Raw genomic sequence first — 21,206 nt, forward strand, 5'->3', positions numbered from 1 at the left:
CCCTAAACGGCCCGACGCACAGTGGCGAAAAACGGCGAAAACGTGGACAAAACTAATATCTTCGATTCTGAGATAAATTATTTAAATGTTTTTCGATAAAATGATTACATTAGTGTTACAAATTAGTTTTTTGTGTTAAAAATCGAATTTTGATTTGTTAGTTAACTAATACGGTTAGTTAACTAGTACGTATGAATTTTTATCTCGTAAACTATTTATCGAAATTAATTAAATCTTTTTGCATTTTAAACTTGAATGTTTGAACTATCATAATAATATTTTTTTCATTAGCAAATTCATTTTTTATTATCAGAAATTGCAAATAAATTTTTATTTTTTAAATTATTTAATAATGTTTAAATATCTAATATGTAATATATATATATATGGGTGTGGATATTGAAATCTCACCTACAAAACAAGACTTTTTGCAACGGTCAGCGACGACATATTTGAAAAACGTTCGAAACCGCTGTTGTCACATATGATAATAGGGCGCGCGCGTGAACATAAATGTGAATAACTCAGAAAACCGCAAATTACCGCAAGATATCTTTACAGATTCTTGTTCCGGAAGTTTCCAGCTTTCATTTAAGCCTATTTGGTAGGTGAACCGAGGTGGAATTCACAACTTTTCCCTTACATAAACATTAAGTACGTTTATGGTTTATATCTCCTTTTTCAGTTTGTATCAGTGTTAAAGATAAACCTTTTGATATGCAACCTACATAATTATTATACTAAAGTACCATAAAAAATGCCAATAAAACTGGATGAATATAATAATTAAATAATAATTAAGTAGTATTATGTTAAACTTTGTTAACTGTGAAACGTCCGGGATTGCTGTTGTCGCGCGCGTTAATAGGGTGCGCATATGGACAAAAATGGGAATAACTCATAAGACCGCAAATTACCGCAAGATATTGTTATAGATTCTTGTTCGGGAAGCTTCCAGCTTTCATTTAAGCCTATTTGGTAGGTGAACTGAGGTGAAGATCACAACTTTTACCTTACACAAACATTAAATATGACTATGGTTTATATGTTTTTCCATATCAGTGTTAATAATAAACATTTTGTTGTGCAACCTACATAATTATAATGTTAAAGTATCATATAAACAGCCGATAATAATGGATGAACATAATATTTAAAAAATAATGAACAGCATTATGTTAAACTTTACCCGGAAAAATTGACTTTAAAAAATGTTCAACTTTGGAGGCTCATATCTTCGAAATGGTAGTAATAAAATCATTAAAACTGTGAAAACAGTATGCACAGATTCCTTATAAACTAATTCCATTAAACGGATTTCAAGAATTGCGATTTTCATTTTTTGCCTTTTGTCCACGTTTTCGCCGTTTTTCGCCACTGTGCGACGTACGGTGAGTGCAACGGACCCTTGACCGCGTCGTGTCGTAAAAATACAAAAGGGCATGTCGACAGTTCTTTAAGGGGGGACCCCACCCTTGAGACCCGAAAATCAGCCTTAAGTTTGTGAATTTTTAGGGGGAAAATGAATATCTTGATTAGAATGCCAATTCAAGGGTTTTATTATACATCTTTTGTATTGTAAAAAATATTTTTTTAATTTGATTTTCATCACAAAATGGCGGTTTCCTGTTCCAATTAGGGGAACACTTTTCGTAGAACGGGCTCCACTGGTGGGCCTGATTTCGACAGAACTAGTCAACCTAGGCAAATGCCAAAAAAACATCATCATCTATACTGTTGTAGTTATCGGCTATCATAGGCGTTTTTAAAAATATTGATTTCTTTTGAAATGGTAACGGTTTAAAAAAAAATTACACTTTTTTCGAAAAAAAATCGTCTTTAATTATCGATTTAAAAAAAACTACAAAATACTTTGCAAAAATCCTATGATGGCCGATAAAGGATATTGCTAAGAATATTCATTCAAAATTTTAAGGCAATTGGATAGAAACTTTTTGAGTTATCAGTCCCACCGTTTCGAAAAATGTAGTTTCGAGAAAATCACGTTTAAAGTTTTTGAAACATTACAGCTGTGTCACAGCAAGAATTACATCTTACCATTAGTCTGCGATGCCTGCTCCATAAAGTGGACCTTCTGCCAACTCGTCAGCCGCCAGCTTCTTCCTTTCTGGCCGCTAATAGTGACTTTCTAGCCTCTTTTGCATACTTCGACATATGTTTTTCGCCCTTCCTCACGTGCGTTGCGTCGTACTCCTCGCATAATTGGTAACAATTCCGGCCAATTTTGAGATTCAGCACTTCCATGATTTGTATGTATCTTCTGTACCCATCATTAAAATTACAAACAGCCAAATCCACTGCAATTTGCAACGTTTTTTTGCCGATTGCTTGTGTTTTCGGCGCTATCGCCCACACATTTGCATTAAAACTTTCATTTTTATTTTGTGTGTAGCCTCCAAGACAGCGATTCAATACCTCATCCTTGCTCAACTCTTCATAAATTGGTTGTACTGCTTTAAAAACAACATCAGGCATTGGCGGTTTATGTTTGTAGCAAGATAGTGTATTAGTAGCTATTGCTTTTTGGTAACTACACCGGGATGTTTCTCCGACAGGGCAGAACTGGTGCTGGGGCTTGCTGTCGGTAGAAATTTTATGGTGAAGCGTCGCCCATATTTCCTTCTTCATATCTTCTACTGAATTCGAATTTCTCCTTATCGCTAAACCATAATATAAAGCGAGTTCATCTATTAATTTTCCGGTCAGTTTGCCTTTCCCACTCAGACCTTTGTTATTTTTTTTCAAATTTCGAAGCCGTGTTCCCATGCGCTTCTGCACGTGTCCTATGCACTCCTTCTTCTGTACAGTAAAATTATCGTATGCTTCGCAATCTAATAGTCCTTTGAATGTCTTACTATCGCCATCCCCAATATAGTTCGAATATTTGATGCCATACAACAACTCTGATCGACGGAACATTTCTATAATTCCTTCAACCTCCATTTTTCCCGAAGATCCTTTGTGATATGCTTGACACTCGTTCTGGTGTTTTTCTGCCCATTCTTCGTATTCGACAGTGTCACTTTTCTTTTCTCAAAACTCGCAGGCTTTACAATACTTTGATTTCACCATCACGTCAATCACTTTTTCCGTATACCAGCCGATCAGCGAAGTAATACCATGCAGCGACGAAAAACCTCGTTTATGCCACGAACCATCACCGGATACTGTAATATTACCATTTTGACCTTGTTCTTCCGTTAGTTGATTTTCTTCTTGAACAGCTTTCTTCATACAGCATTCCCGTACACTTGCACAAGCAATGACAATGTTGTCTGTAAATCGAGTAATATGTTAATAAAAATATAATGTAATATATGTTTCGAATTCGTCTCGATGTCCTCTAAAGCTATGAATAAAAAAAAATGTATGTTCCTACTTAAGAAACCCAAGGTGACCTTGACTTTGCCAAGAGAACAAAAAACTGTTTTCAAAATTTGCTTTACTAATATTTATTGTGCACTTCATACCCTGCAAATTTTATTCTAAACTTTTTTTCGTAAGGTGGCTGCAAGTGGGAGAAAAGTCGTGAGTAGCGTTACAGGTAACACCCTGTATAAAGATTAACAATTACGCAGTCGTAGCTGTGATCTTATATTTTGCTCATCTTTCAATAAGAATGTATGTTTTTCAATATATTAACCTTTAAATTTACATAATTATTTTGCATTTATGAAAAAATTATTTGTTTGTATCTTTGTGTGTATCGTATGGCATCTAAACGGTTGGAAAAAGATTTTAGTAGATTGAATAAGTTTTTTTATGTTATTTTGGTTTCGTTACTATTTAGCAATATTGAAAAGTAACATAACAAATTAACGCGCTTCACAAGATGTTTACTATACTGTAATAGTAAACATAAAATGTGCCATAAAGAAAAAGTATATATTTTCTTTAATAATATATTTTGAGTATCTTGTTATTTTTTGGAGAACGTACACGTATTTAATTTATGAAAAGTTTCTGTTTGTCGTCGAAATCTCGGTGTCAAAAGTATTTTATTATTTGTCTTTTTATGCAGTAAGAATTTAAGATTATTTTAATAAAATTTCGAATTATTAAATAATAAGTAAAACCATGTAAAACTAAAGTAAGTAAACGTAAAAACGAAAAAGTCAAAGCTAAAAATAAAAAAAGTATATTTATCTTTCATAAGTAACCCACCGTTTCTACTATGTTTATCCCCTTTAAAATGTTAAATTTAAAAAGTTTCACATTTATGAATACATCTATGATCTGAATATTGTAATATTTTATATTTCTTAAATCTAATAACCAAATTTTTTTATATACACCTGCAATATGAAATCAACCTAATTTATTAACATTGCCATTTGATTATAGCTTATTTGGTAATTACATTGCACAAGGAACTTAACTCTTGTGACTTTCATTATGACATGTGCTAATGCCTGTTACTCTATTCAAATAAAAAATTAAAAGAAACTGCTATACTAAACTACGTAAAAGAGCATATGATACCAATATTTTATTTTGTAATAAAAATTATGTAACAGTAAAAACGAAAGGATTATCTTTATAATTATCTAAAAATACATATTAGTAAATATTATCAAATTAAATAGTTTCTTGAAATATTTATTTTTGTGCTTACGAAGGTTGTCCATAAGTAAAGGAATTAAGCACAATTCCTAGTCGGACGTATTTATATTTTTATCATTTTTCATGCTTTTGATAAAACTAAATAGCTTGAGCGACCTTTAATGAGAAAGCTTACTAGCTATTAAGATATTACACACATACGTCTTCATAGTTCGCATTTATAGTTTGCTTTGATTATACTATGCATCTTTCTAGCATGATCCGTATGTACTGTTATAACGACTGTACTCTTCAATGGAAGCACGCGCAGTGAGCGCGACCGGTAACAGAAAGATCGTCGATCCTTTCTATGCGACTCGTGGCGCCACCAGCATACGCGCCAAAACCAAAACCTTCAAACGTCAATACAATTGGCCGCTTCATCAATAACTGTCCGATTATATTTTATATATCTACACATATTTTCATTAGTTTTCTAAATATATTTGTATACTTTCTGTTTTGATAAGTGATTTCATTAGACTGTGGGCATTGTCGATGGTATTTAAATAATATGATACTAATAATTCTATTGATACGTATAACATGATTATTTAGGTAACCAAGGACAATTTGCCGTTTATTATATAACGCTATAGTTATAGTTGAAAAACATTTTATTATCTTTTATTCTGTAATTTTCAAATTTTTCAAATTTTCGAATTTCTACATTCTAAAATTCTTAAATTCCTAATTTCCCAAATTTTCTAGTTTCCTAATTCTCCGATTTCTGTATTTTTCAATTCCTATATATCTAAATTGTCCAATTCCAAAATTACGAATTTTTCACATAAAAAATTTCAAGATTATTAAATTTTTTTATTTTTAGATTCACAAATTTTCAACCACCCAAACTTCTAGAGTTAAAAATTTATAAATTGTTAAATATTTACAAACATTCAAACTTCCAAATTCTCAGATTTCTAAACTCTTAAATTTTTCAATTCTAAAATTCAAAAATTTCCAAATTTTTAGTTTTTTCAAGTTTTCAAGTTTGCAAGTTATAAAATCCCTCGACTCTTAAATTCTTAAATTCCCACATTTTAGATTCTTAAATTTTGATACTCGAAATAGAAAAATTTGCAAACGTGTAAACTTCTAAATATTAAAATTTTTTAATTACTAACTTTAAAAATTTGAAATATTTATATTATCTAATTCGCAAATTTCTAAATTTCAAGTTTTTAAGGGATATAGGGGACCGTTTACATTATGCCAGTAAGCCGTACTACTAGCGCGTCTAGTACAAGGTATGTCCTGAAAGTAATATCAGTGATTTTATTGTGACGCGACTTCACGTCGGACCGCGATTTTTTCGGTTAAAATTGGTAGTACGGGAAGTCAGCTAAACAGATCTCCGCTGCTGAAGGTGCTCCGAGCATCCGGAGAGTGAGGACGAGCCTATCCGTGAGAATTGTTTTGTGTCACTGTACAAGTCAAAATGCAGCGCTCGTTAGAACAAAGAATTGCGATCATTATTTGCGTGAAACTTGGAAAGACCGCGACGGAAACGGTTGCTATGATCAAGTCAGCTTATAAAAAAGATGCCCTGTCAGATCAGCAAGTGTTTCGGTGGCACAAGGCCTTTTTGAAAGGCCGGGAAGAGGTTAACGACGCGGACCGTGCCGGACGGCCATCCGCGACCACCACAGCCGACAATATGTCACGAGTGAGGGAATTGTTGAACTCAGACCGACGATTAAATGTTCGTTTAATAGCTGATATGCTAAATATTCCAAAAACTCAAGTGTATGGCATCGTCACGAACCATATCGGCAGACAACTGGACGTTGCACCACGCTCCGGCCCATACCGCCTTTATCGTCTCCGACGACTTGGTTAAAGCAGGGGTGCCAACGATTCCCCAGCCCCCGTACAGTCCGGTCATAGCTCCCCCCCGACTTTTTTTTATTTCCATGTGTCAAAACACCCATGAAAGGCAAGATTTTCGGGACAGTAGACGGAATTAAAAGAGCCGTCTCTTTCGTCCCAAACACTCTTTCGTCGTTCCTGGATCTCAAAAGAAAATTATGTAACATTAGCAAAAAGGGACTCAGTTCCAATGACTTTGACCTGGACATATATTATTAACCAGTTGACGGTGGAATTTAGTTTCAAAAGGTCGCCACAGGGTGCGGAATTAAAAACAAGGAAGGACGTGTATACACGTCGAACGCAGGGCAAATGGTACTTATTATACATTTTACGAAAAACCAGGAAGGATTACATTTTTATTCGTCAAAAAAACTAACAATTCGTTTCTGAATATGTTATTCTTATTAAAAGCTTGAAAATTGTCAAGACATAATACTATACATAAACAAGTCTTGTGTAAAAATATATAAGACTTTACCTCACAGAGCAGCGTGCCATTATTGGCCCTGCTAACTGCTGACGCAGTTTCTTAGCAAATCAACGCTGGTCGTCCAAGTCGCGGGTTAGGTATGTAATTAGTTTTGAAACGCGAGCCCCATATTCCAGTATATGGAATATTTCCATATGAAATATTAGGTCTACCGGAAAGTTCTTTCCGTTTTTAGAATTAACCTAACCATTCTAAAACGGACAGAACTTTCCGCTAGACCTAATACGTAGCGGTCGTATTGGTAACGTAAAGGGAACATACCACCAAATAATATTCTTATTACATTTTATTGAGATTTCGAGTTTTTATAGTGAATGGTAATTTTTTATTTTACACGACGGGTATACACGTCAAACGCACCGCAGTATAGATTTGGTTCGACGTGTATACACGGTAATATACACACTATAAAGGTAATATACATTTATAATTCCATTTATTTTTAGTGATTTTGTAATTATAAGAAATGTGGGAAATAACGATAAAAACGTTAATAAAATTTTAAAATAGGTTTTATACACAGAAGGCAATCGTCATTTTTGTGTAAACTACTTCTCATGTGTATTCCTAAAATATTAATATCTTAAAATTATCCGATGGATATGATACATAGATATTCATAGGAGTGAACAGTAATTAGTATTTGGTATCATGCTTTCCTCGTCAGTTTTGATATCTTTGAAACATGTTATTCAGGGCACCATTATGAGCAAATCCTTTATACATATTACCGTAGCTCGGTCATATTTACCTAAATCTTGACAAGCATATTTTCAACGTTACATATTGTATTTTTAATCTCTTCCCATGCTTTGACAAGTCTCAATCGTGACGCACTTACAGCTCAAATGTGATAAACCTTACTCAAATTTTGAATACTCTTCAACTTTAAAATTTAGGTCCAACTATAAGTTGCATTATCAAGGATCCCTGAATATAAAATACTCAGAACATTTTAATTTTCTTTGTTCGTGTTAGTGTTACAGCCCTGAATAGTTAGTCTTGATTGACGCATCTGATAAATAAATGGCACGGGAAGGGGTTAATGGAATATATACTCTGCCGCAAATCTGCTGGTTCCTTCTGAACAAAGTTTAAAAATTCAGAAATTTGGCGAGTTGGAAAATTGAGAATTTAGAACGTCGGATGTTCGAGAATTTGGAAATGCGTGGATATGTATATGCGCGGACTTGAGAATGTAGAATTTAAAAATAAAGGAACTGTAAATGTCATATTTGAAAATGTAAGGATTTGAAAATTTAAGGATTGGAGGATTAGAAAATACGAAATTTGAAAATTTAGAAATTCCTTTACTTTATAAATGTAAAACCAAGAATGTATTTTTGTTAAAAAAGAATATCTAATACGGCTAATATGTGATACACGCGTTTACGTTATTCAGCAGAAAATAACATTGCTATAACAACACAGTAACACAGAACAAATGTAATACTTTCGAAAACTAAGCCAAAAGTTAAAACATTCTGTTCCATATCTTTTTTGTATCTTTTCATAAGGAATTACGCAGCGTTTTACATGTTATTCGACTGGGCCTTGTATAAACTGCTAATTGCAAATTTGATTAAAATCGAAAAGGAACGGCCTAATAATATCTGTGACGAAATGTTAAAATGATAAAATTTGCCTAGTTGCAAGAAAGTATAAGATAAATATTTTTTATTTGTTTCAGGGGGCAGCCAATCGGTTGCTAGTTACGAGGATTTGAGTTCGAGTAGCTTTAGCTCGGCGAGCAGAGCTTCTTTGGATGCTAGAAGCTCGCCAACGCCTTCATATGGTGCTGAGAATATGATGGTCTTTCCTGGAGATAGCAGTGGATCCATTTGAGAGTATTTAAGATGCGCAGCCTTATTTCCAAAATGGCTGCGTTGTCTCAGGTAAATCAGGATGCCTCAATTGCATTGTCGTTTGTAAGCGATTCCGATCTTCTGGCACAAAATATACTTTGAAAAATGCAATCGTTGAGGGTGTATAAAATCATCAGTGGCTTAGATGTGATGGAAGATCATTTTTATTATTTCTCAAATGGTATACTGTACTAGAATACTAAGCGCGATATGGTAAAGTCGCAGAATTTTTATTTTCTTTCTTTCCTTAAGGATAATTAACACATGATAATCGATCGTTTTTAATTGTATCTTCGTATATTACGTAAAGTAGCTTTTTGGTAACCACCGAGTGACGAATGTAAGATATTCTACTTCCAGTGTAAACAATTGCATTTTATACTCTTTAAGCGTAAGCAATGCGTGAGATTCGAGTGTTACTACTACATTTAGCTAAACTTGCTGTTTATTACGAAGCTTATGCGTTTAATTTTTTAATCGTTGCATTTCTTTTTTCAATTTTTATTATATTTCATAGCCTTTTGTAAACATGAATTGGGAAAACACGAAAATATATTTGTGATTTTTCTGCGAATTTTTTAATTTAATGGTAGTGTACGAGGTGCAGTCATACCGTGTCCCTATGTACAGGAAGACCAGTTCTCTTCTTTAATAATAAGATTTTTCAACAAAATTATGTATGATACCTTCATAATTGTAATAACTTGAAACACCTGTTCAGCTGAAATGTGTCATACGTTACCGTAGAATAATTATATACTAATTTTATGGTAAGATTATGTAAGATGAATGATTATTGAAGTATAAAAAAAGCATGATACATTTTAGAAATATCATTATAAATATCTAAATTACGGCGTGTGTTTTTGATAAATGAATTTATAATTCATTTGACTGATAAACGTTTTGTATAAAAATATTTCTATGCGACTGTAAGACAAATTTAATATTGACATAGAATAAAATAGCAAGATATTGGAATGGTTACGTATGATGATTTGTGAGTAGAAGACTAGTATGAATAAGTTAAAATATTTGTAATTTTAACTATTTTATCACTATAACAAACCACAATTATTAAAATTAGTTGAAACAGTTATGAATTTAAATTGAACAGCAGACAAACCAAACATTAATATATAGGGTGTTCATATTTTACGTACGTAAATGGTATTAAAGATGGTCCAATTAATTACTGGATTATAATCATGTGACGTAAAGTATTTATTATTCGAACGTTGTTTGTGATCTAAACTCAATTTATAAAACCTTTATACTTAATATTTTACGATTTTTATCCACAATTATCTGTAAAATCCAAACGCAACAACGTTTCATTATGGCTGTAATAATAAGAGTCTTATTATAACAAAAAATATTTGACTATTTTCGAAATTTATCACACAACTTTTGGAACACTTATTTATATCCTTTCCAATTTTATTCTATTAATCATGAGCGTTTGTTATCTAAGAGGGACTGAATGACTGCTTCTCGTATTATCCGATGACCAATTTCCGAATACTGATGAAAACTCAAGATTTTGTACAAAAAAGGAAAAAAGAAAAGCGAGGAAAAAAAAAGCGAAAAAATCACTCGCAGAAGTGAATTAAGCAAAACAAGTTTTCTATTGGAATATGTCGTAGTCGCGTAGACATTATTACCTGAAAATTGTGAAATATAAGTGGTGCTGTTTGTTGGGTAGAATTTATACCGTGTTGTATCACAGTGCACTACGGTTTATCTGTTTTAATGGACAAATTATTTCAGTTTTTCTTATTGTTCTATTTTAAGACAATTCAAAGACAGTTATAAACAATACTTTGTTTTCTAACTTCTTTATCTATAAGTCCTCTATAAATCCTTTTACGTCTGTCCGAGCCTGTACCTTCCTAAATACAAAAGTGCACGCACATGGAAATGAAACCTCAGACTAAAAGCAGAGTTTTGACACGAGCATGCCAGATATCGGTATTTCACACAACTTTTCTTCTTCTGTTAAATTCGCAGAAGTTATCTTTCCGCTTATGTATGTATTTATTCTCGGTTCCGATCGTCATCATTTAAGTGTACACTTTTGTATAGTCAAATAGACCTATAATGATGTGGAAGTGCTTTAACATTAAAATTACTGCTAGATAAGATGAAGCTATTTCTATCAAAACCAGTCAAAATGACTGGTCTTTAAAAAATACTTAAAAATAGAATTGAATAAAATTCTGAAACAGAATATTTTTATATTCGATTTATTACTTTTTTACAAAAGGAATTCCGTGTCATGTACTACATTTCTGGTCTGATTAACCTATCTGGGACCATGATTTCTGAACGAGGATTGGCACATTTTATCATTTACACATCAATAAGAATAATAATTATAATAAAGAATGTATACTTTGATAACAAAAATATTAAAACAAAGTCCTATTTCAAAGTTAAGTCATTCTTATAGTATAAAGTAAATTATTAATTGTGAAAAGTTATAATCTGTCACATTTTTTACGAATTTAATTCTTTTTCTGAGTGTACTTTTCACATGTACATATACTTTCTACCGATGTTACAAGCAGTGATGGTTCTATTAATTACTACAGTACTATTATTTAATACAATTTATGTGAACAAAGAGAGTTCTGTCAAGTTCTGTGACTTTATGTTTTGATAATAAAATTTTATAACAAAACATTCCTAATAATTAAAATCACCATCATATTGAATAGTATATAGTGAAAATTATAAAAACGCGTAAAAGGTTTTACAAAACGAGGAAATCAGCTAATTTGAGTTTTGATAAACAGATTGCTGGATCTTTTCACCAGTCCAAGTTTAACAAGTACCAGTCACTTTGACTAGTATTATTACAAGTAGCCATAACACAAAATTATTTTAACTTCGAATAAATAAAAAAAATGTATTATTTTTTTTCATTATTTATTGTTGTGAAAGTTATTACATTACTGCAGAAAAAATGTAACACGAAGTAGGAATTTTTAACTAAAATTGTAAAATCAGTCACTTTGGTTGGTGTGATAGTTTTAGTATTAAATATAATTGCCGCAACTTTTTTCGCGTCTGCTTACTGTGCAAGTAGTGCTTATACAGTATGTTCGGTTTATTTCGATACACTTGAATATATTAGAAGATGTGAATATGTTTCAGACGAAAAGTATACGATATCAATGATGATTTATCATTTTGTTTATTTGACTTTACAATGATCCTGTGAAGATCATATCAAAATTTTTAAATGGAATATCATCTTTGTTCAAACTGATTGATTTTTTGGAGCACTTTGCCTAGAAAAGTGTTCAGGGATAATATAAAAAAATGAATAATTTGTGATATTTTAAATTAAAAAATTGAGATATTTAAAATAATTAAGACACACTTGAAATATATAAACTGTTAATTTTTTTCACATTGTATGCTATTATTTTTTTACATAGTACTTTCCAAAGAGTCCATCTATACAAAAAAGGTATGTTATTTCTTTTAAAAATTTTAACATGACCTTCGTACACTGCTACAGTGTTATCATAAGATTAAATTAAGAGATCCATTTCATCTCTTCATACCATACAACTTTTGTCTGAAACATTTTCTTGTTTCACATTTTTTGGAATATTTGAATGTATTTAACCAAATTCGACATACCGAGCATGTGCTATGTATGAATAATAATGAAATTCACCTCAGTTCTCGAAAATTGACAATATTGTATAAATATCGTGGGTAAAATGACGATTAGATGCCGATCATTAACATAAACCCGAAGAAAATAGTCAAGTTTAAACAACTATAATTTCTGCAAAACGTAATTGTATCAGTATCGTTGAACAATCGTTTGAAAACATAGAATTATTAGATTTTTTACGGTATCAGTTGCAATGCTTCTAATACTTAATAATACAAAGAGCGCTTCTATAATTTGAACAAATTTTATTCATTTTTGCAATACCCTATAAGATGATCAAAATTTTGTTAAACAATTGACATTAATATTAATTGAACATGATTGCTTCTCTATGTAAAACCAATAGTTTTGAAAGAATTATTCAGCTTTGAAAGAAATATTTTTTTTTGCAGAAATGATTACCATTTGAACTTGACTCCAATTCGGCGGCTTTATACAGGTAATCTTTTAATTATTTGTCGATTTATTCTGTCAGAGACATCAGCCATCACTATGCACTGCTACAACGTTAAAACAGATAAAGAAAGTTAAAACGTTATATCAATTTTGTATTACACGATTATTGACTATGCAAATTATATCTGGATTACTTGAAATTAAAGCACATAAAGAATTCCAGTTAGATTTATCACATTTTAACCGTGAGTACGTTACGAGTCTGACTTATCAAAACATAGCAAGGAACGTAGATGATAGGATCATATGGATACAGCCATGATAATAGCCATCTCAATTTCATCCCGACTCCTTAACCTTAGATTTACGGACGTTCAGTGATTACTTATATTTAAATTGAAGCAAAACTATAAAATTAACTAAATAATAGATATTACATAAATCAGCTTATACAATGAAAACTAATATACATTTTGACAAAAGTTCCTTAACAATTTTCATAATTTAAAATAAGAGTTGTAAGATTCGTCATTTTGACAGGTTCTGTAAACCTCTTGTTAATTACTGTGCTGCATTTAGCATCCGCTGATGTCACTCTTGTCTGCGTTTTCCAAATTCCTTGGTTCCGTTGTTCCTGGGACTTTGAACTCTACATTCTTTGGTCTAGACGGATTCTTCCCGTTTTTTTCAAGGTATCCGTTTGATCACTACCTTCTTATTTCTTATTATTCATATTTACTAGTATCATTTTCAATATAATTCTCTCTCACAATAGTACTTGATCGTACCCACCGAAATCGTTATTCGTCTCGCACAATTCTTGTTATTGTTCAGTTTGTAAAGGCCGTCGATTTCTCCGTAAATAAGAACTTTAGAATTACTCTAGATCCGTAGATCTGCAACTACGATGGTTAGATATGGTCATCAAGCGCTTAGCGATCACCCACGTTTTCATAGTCATATTTGTCATCATAGTTTGTCTTTATAGTTACATTCATAGATATCTAATAACTTGAATACAAAGCCTTGTGATCACTAACTTAGTTGGAAGTTTGCATACTGGTAGATTTCATCTTGTCTCTAAAAATATATTATACCTATAGATAGTCAATATTTTTGTTTATACCTATTTAAATTAACATTTCTATATCAAAGTTTTATAATAATTGTATTATAACATACTAAACATACAGCACTTATACGCCACTGGTTTGGTTTCCAATGATTCTAAGGAAGTAATTTTTGTATTCAATTAGATTAGATTTTATACGTAAAAATGCATATTAAATTTCAAATAAAGTATTAACTATACTTGTTATCCAAAAGACACGAAAATGAAATCATCAATCTCTTATAGACATAAAACTATTTTCCTGAATGCACATTATCACCGTAGTGAAGTATTGCGATTTACTACTGGAGCATCCATACAAAAGTTTTCAGAAATATTTTTTCTACAAAGTAAACAATTGTATATGTTAGAGACTGTTTTTATGCAATATACTAAATGCTTTTGTCATTTACTTTTTGCTTGTTTTTATAAATACTTCTCTTATGCGTAATAATAATTGTGAGCACTTTATCTTTATTTTTTCATTTGGTAAGATAAATAATTCTGGAATATTAGCGGAGAACTTATGTTGTTCTGCAGAAAATTTTAATTTGCTTATGGCAAATATTCTCGTATGTATTTGTAAGTTTTGCATTTCCTTTCTTTGTATAATCCTTTTCTCACGTGATGAATATTACTATCATGTCAAGTAAATAAAGTCATTTAAAATTCAATGTATTTTCGTGCATTTTTCACATATAAAATCTAATTAACTGGAATATACAAATCGATCACAAAAAAGAGTGTTCTATTACTTTATTACTATAATGAAGATTTTCTCTGTTAATGGTGAGACCTTCCTGTAGTAGAATTGTATAGAGCTTCATTTAAGTTGGCGATCCAAGGGCTCTTCACTTGTCTTGTAGATTTATTGTCACATAAATAATAATCTTTAGTTATCCTCTATTAGGTTCCTGTTTCATTCTGCTTTATATCTATATTTTAGATTCTAAAGGAAGGGAGGTGATTTGGTCTCGAATTTAATATGGCATCAACTGACAAATTGGTTACATGATAATTGTTAGTATTACTTGTAACTTCACCAATAATATTTTTGTTTATAGAAAATTGTATTTTTATTAAAAGTGAGAAATGGTAAATCATTGATGTATCATTTATAATTGATTATAATAAATAGTATAATCAATTTATAATTCTGATCAGCAACGTACTTTTGATCTTGTATAAAAGTACTTTAGAACGATAAGAACAATTTTTTATCGTAACCAATAGTTTTACTTCTCCGATAAAAAATTAGTATTAAAGTATTAAATCAAAATTAATAGTACAAATGTATTTTAAATTAGAACACTGATGTAAGCTTAATCCTGCAGTAAGGTGCCAAAATCAGCACAATCTTGTATCAAAGTTATATCAATACCAGCGTATTTCATACCAAAATGCTATGTGAAATTTCACACTTTATTGAACTTCTAACAGCAAGTGTTAGCAGTAAAGTGGTTTTATACGTTATTAGTGTACATTAATAATACCAAGGTACATAGAAAGGAGAACTTAAACAAATATCTATACATCGTACGAATGCTAAAAGAATTAGAACACGATAAGCCATATACTTTCCATTGTCAAATAATTTTTTCCGTTTATTCCCTGCTTCCTATTGAATCGTTTCACGAGTTCAATTATTAAGTACATCATAAACTCAAAAGTACAAAGAGATTGTAGAATCCATGGAAACAGATAACCGGAAGTTGCATCATTTTCGAGGCCAGTGCTACGTGGAGAGGGAACATGAAACATTGGAAGGTTTGATGAAAATGCGTGGGTTTGTGGAAATTTCGAATTCGTATTCTTGCTTTACCACGATTTCGATGTATTTTCGATGTGTTATATGTACGCGAGTACTCGTGTGTATGTATGTGCGTGTATGCGTGTGAAAATATGTTTTCCGAAGATCTCCACGGAGTACAGGATTAAAAAGAACGGTAAAGCGGCGTATGCATATATTTTTATACCTTTTACTTTCTAATATTTCATTTTTCTAGGGTTTAAGTGAGTTTGCAAGCTCCGACATGTAATGCACATTAGCAAGTTATACGATGATCATGATTAATTAGTTTATTACGAACATATGTCGTGTATTAATCCAGGTAACATAAACTTACTGTTAAGAATCAAAATGAACAATCGAATTATCTGGTATGAAGATTTTAAGATAATCGTTCAGGCATTCTCATATTGAGTTTCGTTCGAACTTTCTGTGATTCATAGTCTATTATTGTGCAACTTTTTGTACTTGGAACTTGTTTATCTTCTTGATTGGACACATTATAAAAATTCTAACGGTTATTGATTGTTCACCTGTTTTAGAGGTGTAGAAGATTTAAACATTACCGATTTGTAAATCGAGTGTTACTAGTTGTTTTCTTTTCTTTTCTAAATAAATTCTCGTCTTTTTTAACATTATATACAGTAACCTAACTTAACCATCTAATACATTTACCTAACCTAATACATTTCAAAATAGATTGTAAGCTTTTGTCTCATTTTTTCATTTATACTTTGATTTTTAGAACGGTGTTAAGTTGTATCATAAAATAATAATTCGGCGGACTTTTTGAATATATGTCTTTATTATCGCACGGCTCATACCTTACTCGCGCTATTTCGTCCCCCCACCTTTACATAGGCTCCGCGTGCAATTCGCGTGTTTGTTTCTCCGTTTGCAACGGAGTTTACAACGCTCACCTAACAAACGGTTTTCTTTTCCCTCCCTATAATATTACAGGTAGGTTAAAATACAATAATGGCCCTCATTCAAACAATGGTTTGTAATGAAATACAAGATTGACATTAAGTATTCTTTGTACGTTTGCATTCACAAATTTTTGCTTGTATAGAAAATACTTATAATCGCTGTTGCCTGCACTGGTGAGTAATGCAATTTAAAATATTATTTCTTAACGTGTTTCATTACTAATACTTAAACGTAAAATTACTAATAAGGATGTGTCTTGTTTAAGCTAAAGTCAAAATTTTTTCAGGTACTTACAAAGAATATCACCCAAACGTTACACATCTCAAGGAATACGTGTAGGGTATAAAATATTACTGCAGTCATTTGCGTTTTTCTTATTTATTTATTCCGGACAGGAGCACACGTCAAGACTTTTACTCGGTATCACAATTCTCAAAGTTCTGTCGTGCTTGCGCTCGATTTCCTATTTTATATTTTTACCAAGTCTAATGGACAACCCCCTAAAAGGTGGGGTTAACCAATGACATTCACCTAAGTCCCGCCAAATCATAGAACCTCCCTCTTGTGCCCGAAGCACGCTTCCTTGAAGCGGGGGTATGATTTGACGGGGGTAGCGTTTGCTGGTGAAGGTGGCAACGCAGCGGAATTTCCCAAGGCCCAGGTCAACTACGCGACTAGCCGATGGTCGCTTGACTTCGCGATGCGGACCCTTGGGGAAATCCAGGGTTTATGACACTAAGCGTTTTACTGTTGAGACCATTAGCAAAAATTCTAAGTACGGTCATGCTTTCCCTAAAAATTCTAAAACGGTTTCCTCAAAAACAGTTCCGTTGTCGTCCATGTCATAAACCGTGCTAGCCGTTTGCACGTTAAAAAACTATTTACAAAATTTACAGATTTACGGCTAGCCGCTACACATCAATTTTGATGAAATTTTTATGTTATAGAATTTGAAAAAATATTTGACACTGTAGCCATGGTTAATGATTACAAGAAATAGGTTGACATAGGACATCATAGGAAATCAAGATACTCTGGAACAGGAATTTATTCGAAGGTCAAGGAGATTGTACAGGAAAACGGTTTCTCAATCTCTCTACTCAACCAGGCGTCCAGGAGTAACTCTGTTCTCTTCCGTTCGAATGGAATCTAGGTATTTTCTCCGAACTCTCCATAACGAACGAGCGACCAGGAGTAAGCTCCTGTACTCTCCTGTATTCTACTCGGGGCGTTCAAGAAATGCTCTGTCCCCCACTCGATCGACAGGCGTCCGGGAATATTCGCTGAACTCTCCATGTCGACCGAGTGTCCAGGAACAAACTCCCGTACTCTCCCCCTATTCACTAGGCAGGCGTCCAGAAGGATTTCGCCGTACTCTCTTGCCTGGGCCTTAACCGTTATCTCCAAGCGGGCATCCAAGTATTGTCGCCGTACTCTCCCGCCGGACTCTCTAACCTTTACCCTCAGGTAGGCGTCCAGGAAGGTATCACTGTACTTTCCTGCCGGAGTCTTAAACCTTTACTTCCAGTCGGGCATCCAGGAATTGTCGCCGTACTCACCCGCCAGAGTCTCTCTTTACTCTACTATACTCCAAGTAGGCGTCCAGGAATTTTCGCCGAACTCTCCTGCCGGAGTCTCTAACAGCTAAAGCTTTCTCTAAGCAGATGTCCAGGTATTATCGCTGAACTCTCTTATCGGAGTTCCTAGGCTAGTCCGAGAGCAACCGATGGTCCTTACCTCGTCCTTTGTCCCAGACTGCCAAATAGGTCGGCTCCGGTCGCGCGCCTCCATTTTATATCCGCCGGTTGCTATCCCGCGGTCGCGTTATCAGCAACCTCGTCGCTAAGTTTGCGTTTCACGGCTTCACGGAGCGGTCTACAAACTCGCATCGCGATACAATTTCGATTCTTCTAGAACGTTCGCTTTTCTAAAGTATTCGCGATGCTATATCATATTCCGACCTATCCTATACTATTTCTAAGGAATCTCTAATGGATTTCTGCGTCTGATTCTTAACGAATGTTATTACTTCTTTCGTTCGCGCTTTACACATTTTCCTGTACGCTACAGCACTTATTTTGTTTCGTGCGAATATCCATTTTGAACCTATGAAAATATCCGTTAAAATTGGGATTAAAAAACCTATTTTCACAAATATCTCGGGAACTATTAGCCTTGCATAAAAAGTATGTTAAAAATGAATATTGTTTTGCAAATTTTAATATAATATTGAACTGTTTTGATCAAATTTCATGTATATAAACTATAAGTCCAAAGAAAAAATGCGAATAAATTTAGTTTTTCTTGTCCGAAAATATTACTATAGTTGAAGTTATATGCAAGTTACAGTGAAACACCGAAATCTGGAGAATGTCGATTTTCATCTGTGAATGTCAACATTCACATAGTCGCTTGGCGTATGTCCGAAATATTTGCTAAATACCCTTATTTCTGACTTGCACCGGTAAATGTCGGAACATGTCGGAGATTTATATTTTCTTCTCCGTAATTCAGTCGCTATAAAACGTCACAAGGATGACGTAACTTTTTCGCCTCTCTTTCTGAAAGGAGTGACCAAGAATTTAAAACACACGTAACATTGTAAATGAGAAAAAAAATAATAGTAATAAAAAAATTACTTCATTATGTGATTCAAATCTTATTTATTGCAACAACTTAAACTATGATGACACTTTCAATTGCACAAGAGTTCCTCGCTTTTACAACTGCATTTATTTGTGGACCATTTCTTTTTGCAATGTCAGCGTGTATAGCCTTGCCCCCCGCTTCTCGAATTAGCTGTAGCTGCTTCTCTCAGCGACATTTCTTGAAAAGAAATCTCATCTATGGAAAATAGTTTTTCTTTACAAATTACGAACTGATTACGTGTGTAAAGCTGCTTGAGGGTACCATTTTTATTTGCCAGTTTATAAAAGTCGGAGTCTTCTATTTAAACAACAATCGCTAACACATTTCGGCTATCTGTACCACGGTCGACATCAGGGACTTGTATATGTACAATGTCACCAATTTGAGCAGGAGGAAATTGTTTTTAACCGACTTCGAAAAAGGAGGAGGTTACTCAATTCGATCAGTATATTATTATTTTTTTTTTTTCTATGTATGTTCGCCGATTACGCCTAGCTGGGTGGACCGATCGGAACGAAACCTTTTGCATCTGGTAGGTTCTGACTCCCCATTGGTACCATTATCAAAAAATTTTTCATTTTTTAATTGCAAAGTGTTGTTATTGCAAAAAAACCGGCAACGTTTGAAATAAACTTTTCTCGATTTTAGTGCGCTTTTAATATCTTATCACGGACATGATTCTGAACAATTTTGTTCATATACAAATTTAGCGGAAAGCTTTTGTTTTCGAGATATTAGCGAAAAATTGTTATTAACTTTTGAAATCAACTTCGAACGATTTTAATGTCCTTCGAATATGTTGTTAGGGACGTGGTTCTGGACAACGTTTTCCTCTTGCATAATTGACGGAAAGCTTTTGTTTTCGAGATATTAGCGAAAATGTTGTTAACTTTTGAAACCAACTTCGAACGATTTTAATGTCCTTCTAATACGTTATTAGTGGCATGATTCTGAACGAGTTTTTCCTTATGCATAATTGACAGAAAACTCTAGTTTTCGTGATATTAGCGAAAAACTATTGTTATTAATATTAGTGGAACGCCACGCGCTATGCACGGGAAAGACAAGAAAGGGCAATTACAATGCTCTGTACCAAAACACTAAACTAAGCTTTACCGCTCTGACACGTGACTTATATAGCAAGATGAATTCACATTGACGTTGGTATATTATTCCCATTGCTTGGTACAGTCTCCGTATCGTTCTAAAAATGCATCAATTTGATTTGTTAGAAAATTTGTTGCGCAGGATCTGCTATTATTTTACGGATACTTTGACCCTTGCGCAGTCCTAAACCGTAAGAGATACACATGCGCAGTAAATTTTTGCAAAGAAAGTTAACAAAGAACAAATGGATGAAGAACCCTCAATCATGATGTAATTAGTTTGTACTTGTCCCTGAAAGAATGTCCCTTATTTTTTTTTCTATGTATGTTCGCCGGTTTTTTCCTAGGTGGGTGGTCCGATCGGAACAAAGCCTTTCGCATCTTGTGGAGTCTGACTCCCCATTGGTACCATTACCAAAAATTTTTTCATTTTTTAATTGCAAAGGATTATTGTTGCAAAAAAAATTGAAAAACGAATATCCATGTTGTCTTTTACTTAATTATGCTCATGGCATTTACGCAGACAAAAAAAGCCCGGAAGAACTGTCTCACAGTAGCCTATACAATTCTCCTCATTTCACTAAAAAGCGTGAAATAAAATAATTTTCAGAAAAAAAATACATCCACTTCGAAATGCACTAAAAAGTATAAAATAATTTCTATTTCCTAATGAAGTAA

The 21,206-nt window shown here is 33.0% G+C and overlaps 1 protein-coding gene across 2 annotated transcripts; it reads right to left on the reverse strand.

The window, feature by feature from the left end:
* Positions 1 to 1,535: 1,535 nt before the first annotated feature.
* Positions 1,536 to 19,449, reverse strand: LOC105663769 (uncharacterized). Of its 2 annotated transcripts, XM_012295044.2 has the most exons (3): positions 17,068 to 19,437; positions 2,059 to 3,296; positions 1,536 to 1,700 (listed from the first exon to the last, which is right to left on the reverse strand). In XM_012295044.2, the coding sequence occupies exon 2, from the start codon at positions 2,962 to 2,964 to the stop codon at positions 2,107 to 2,109; it is 858 nt and encodes a 285-aa protein (XP_012150434.1). In that variant the 5' UTR covers positions 2,965 to 3,296; positions 17,068 to 19,437; the 3' UTR covers positions 1,536 to 1,700; positions 2,059 to 2,106. The 2 variants fall into 2 exon arrangements, 1 of the variants encoding a protein (XP_012150434.1); XR_013040100.1 differs by lacking the exons at positions 1,536 to 1,700; positions 2,059 to 3,296 and adding an exon at positions 12,284 to 16,938 and having other exon boundaries at positions 17,068 to 19,449.
* Between the last annotated feature and the right edge of the window lie 1,757 nt (positions 19,450 to 21,206).

Source organism: Megachile rotundata, chromosome 12, assembly GCF_050947335.1.
Source record: "Megachile rotundata isolate GNS110a chromosome 12, iyMegRotu1, whole genome shotgun sequence".
Taxonomy (NCBI): domain Eukaryota; kingdom Metazoa; phylum Arthropoda; class Insecta; order Hymenoptera; family Megachilidae; genus Megachile; species Megachile rotundata.